General features: G+C 43.7%; 1 protein-coding gene across 1 annotated transcript; it reads right to left on the bottom strand.

The window, feature by feature from the left end:
• Positions 1–905: 905 nt before the first annotated feature.
• On the bottom strand, positions 906–2799 carry LOC115121960 (E3 ubiquitin-protein ligase TRIM35-like). Its single transcript, XM_029651108.2, has one exon. It carries the CDS (start codon positions 2614–2616, stop codon positions 991–993), a length of 1626 nt encoding a protein of 541 aa, XP_029506968.2. The 5' UTR covers positions 2617–2799; the 3' UTR covers positions 906–990.
• Between the last annotated feature and the right edge of the window lie 268 nt (positions 2800–3067).

The raw sequence follows: 3067 nt of genomic DNA, 5'->3' as shown, positions 1-3067 counted from the left end.
CCTAACGACATCACTCTGATTCTCTGGGTATAGATGAGTCACAACCTAACGACATCACTCTGATTCTCTGGGTATAGATGAGTCACATTCCTAACTAACGACATCACTCTGATTCTCTGGGTATAGATGAGTCACAACCTAACGACATCACTCTGATTCTCTGGGTATAGATGAGTCACAACCTGGGTATAGATGAGTCACAAACGACATCACTCTGATTCTCTGGGTATAGATGAGTCACAACCTAACGACATCACTCTGATTCTCTGGGTATAGATGAGTCACAACCTAACGACATCACTCTGATTCTCTGGGTATAGATGAGTCACAACCTAACGACATCACTCTGATTCTCTGGGTATAGATGAGTCACAACCTAACGACATCACTCTGATTCTCTGGGTATAGATGAGTCACAACCTAACGACATCACTCTGATTCTCTGGGTATAGATGAGTCACAACCTAACGACATCACTCTGATTCTCTGGGTATAGATGAGTCACAATTCTCTGGGTATAGATGAGTCACAAACGACATCACTCTGATTCTCTGGGTATAGATGAGTCACAACCTATTCTCTGGGTACGACATCACTCTGATTCTCTGGGTATAGATGAGTCACAACCTAACGACATCACTCTGATTCTCTGGGTATAGATGAGTCACAACCTAACGACATCACTCTGATTCTCTGGGTATAGATGAGGACATCACTCTGATTCTCTGGGTATAGATGAGTCACAACCTAACGACATCACTCTGATTCTCTGGGTATAGATGAGTCACAACCTAACGACATCACTCTGATTCTCTGGGTATAGATGAGTCACAACCTAACGACATCACTCTGATTCTCTGGGTATAGATGAGTCACAACCTAACGACATCACTCTGATTCTCTGGGTATAGATGAGTCACAACCTAACGACATCACTCTGATTCTCTGGGTATAGATGAGTCACAACCTAACGACATCACTCTGATTCTCTCACTGGAATGACTTCACTGTAAGAGACACTTCTGATTGGCAGATCTGTATACCAGTGTTGTCAGCATCACCAACCTTTCCAATAAAAAAGTATGGGTAGAGTCTCTCAGTAAATGTATCTCTGAAAGTATAGATGTGTGTCATGTCTTTGGGATCGTAGAAGGACACCTCTCCCCTGTCGTAGTCCAGCTGTACTCTGATCCTCTGGGGTCTCCTCTTCAGAGTGAAGGTTTTACCTATTATTTGATACTTACCACTTCTCAGCATTAAAAGCCAGACTCCAAACTCTGGGTTAAAATATTTTACTTTCTCCTGCCTTTTGATTGACTCCTTGGCCACGCCTATATACCATTGAGGGTGGTCCCCCACCTCCACCTCCCAGCTGTATTTTCCTGAGCTGAACCCCTCAGAGCTCAGAACTGTGATGTAAATGGTGTTCCTCTCTGGGTTGTCAGGGAGCTGCTGTATTGGGTCTGTCTGACTCACACTGGTCAGATCATCAGACAGAGAGAGACAGTTGTTTGCAGTGTTGGGGTCCAGAATCACAGGAGTGTATTTGACAATCCCCTGCATCTTCTCCCAGACTCTGAACTGCAGGTTGCCCAGGTGTTTGGCCACATCTATCAGTGCTCCTGAGACCAGCTGTGGATCCGGCAGTGTGTCCTGGGCTCTGGAGAATGTCTGTGTGTGTTTGTAGCTCTTGAGAAATGGCACGTCTCGTTTCTGGAGTTCTTGTTCCACAGCAGTGATGTTTTCTGTGAGAGAAGAGATCTGGTCTTGAATGTGCTTCATCTCTCTGGCAATCATCTTCCCCTTCTCCTCCTCTTCCTTCCTCAGTGCTGCCAGTCTGGCCTCCTCTTCCTCCCTCAGGAACTGGTGAAGCTTCTCAAACTCCCCTCTGATCTGTCTCTCTGTGGACACCAGCTGCTTCTTGGAGTATTGAAACATTTGGTTGTATGTCTCCTCTATGTCTTTACATTTAACCTGTTTGCTCTGCAGTGAGTCTAAGTCTGAGGTTAGTTTGTCCTTCAGGTCTTTCACTGCCTGTTCTAAGGGAACCACTGTGTGTCCATGATGTGCAGGAAACTCACAGACGTGACACACAGCTCTCTGCTCCACCTCACAGAACCATTTAGGTTCATCTGTGTGTTTAGGACAAACCACTGCTCTGTCTTCATCTGGAATACTGTCTTTCTCCCCTGGAATACTGTCTTTCTCCCCTGGAATACAGTCTTTCTCCCCTGGAATACTGTCTTTCTCCCCTGGAATACTGTCTTTCTCCCCTGGAATACTGTCTTTCTCCCCTGGAATACAGTCTTTCTCCCCTGGAATACTGTCTTTCTCCCCTGGAATACCTTCTTTCTCCCCTGGAATACTGTCTTTCTCCCCTGCTTTCTGTCTCCCAGCATATTTATCAGACAGTTCCTTCAACTGAAAGTTAACTTTTAGATGATCCTTGGAACACTTCCTCCTACATACCGGACAATTCTTGTTTTTGGCTTGATCCCAGAATTTGTCCAGACAGCTGGAACAGAAGCTGTGGTGGCAGCCCAGAGAAACAGGCTCTCTGAAAGTCTCTGAACAAATATGGCAGCACAGGTAACTATCCAGGTAACTATCTGTCATCTTCTTTCAGTATCCTAGTATACTTTGATTTTCAAAACAAACAAAAAACTTCTAATGCAAGCGTCACTAGAACAACCACCACGTTATATGACTAACATGAAGTCAAATATCAAGTCAAATTAAATAAGAAATGTGATTATTCCAGTTGATCGGGAGATGTCTCTGTAATGTCCACACCCTGTAATGGCGACTCGGCTTTATAAGCAATGTTAAACATTTACTTTCAGTTCCACTTATTGCTGTCTCAGGTCAACAAAATATACATTCCAGCACCTGCTTGTTTCCTGTAGATGGTGCTGTTAGATTTTGGAATTTGTTAAAAGGTTTTATTCATTGACTTTATAGTGAATTAAGTCCCCCGAAGACAAATTCAAAATCAACAAATTATTAAGAACAAAACAAAAACCATTTTTTGGGCTTGTTTGACCAAAATATGAGATTCCCACACATT

This window comes from Oncorhynchus nerka, linkage group LG13, assembly GCF_034236695.1.
Source record: "Oncorhynchus nerka isolate Pitt River linkage group LG13, Oner_Uvic_2.0, whole genome shotgun sequence".
NCBI lineage: Eukaryota > Metazoa > Chordata > Actinopteri > Salmoniformes > Salmonidae > Oncorhynchus > Oncorhynchus nerka.
This window is presented reverse-complemented; position numbering and strand designations above follow the sequence as displayed.

Coding starts and splice junctions, on each gene's coding strand:
- LOC115121960 (XM_029651108.2), bottom strand. CDS start 2,616: ATGACAGATAGTTACCTGGATAGTTACCTGTGCTGCCATATTTGTTCA.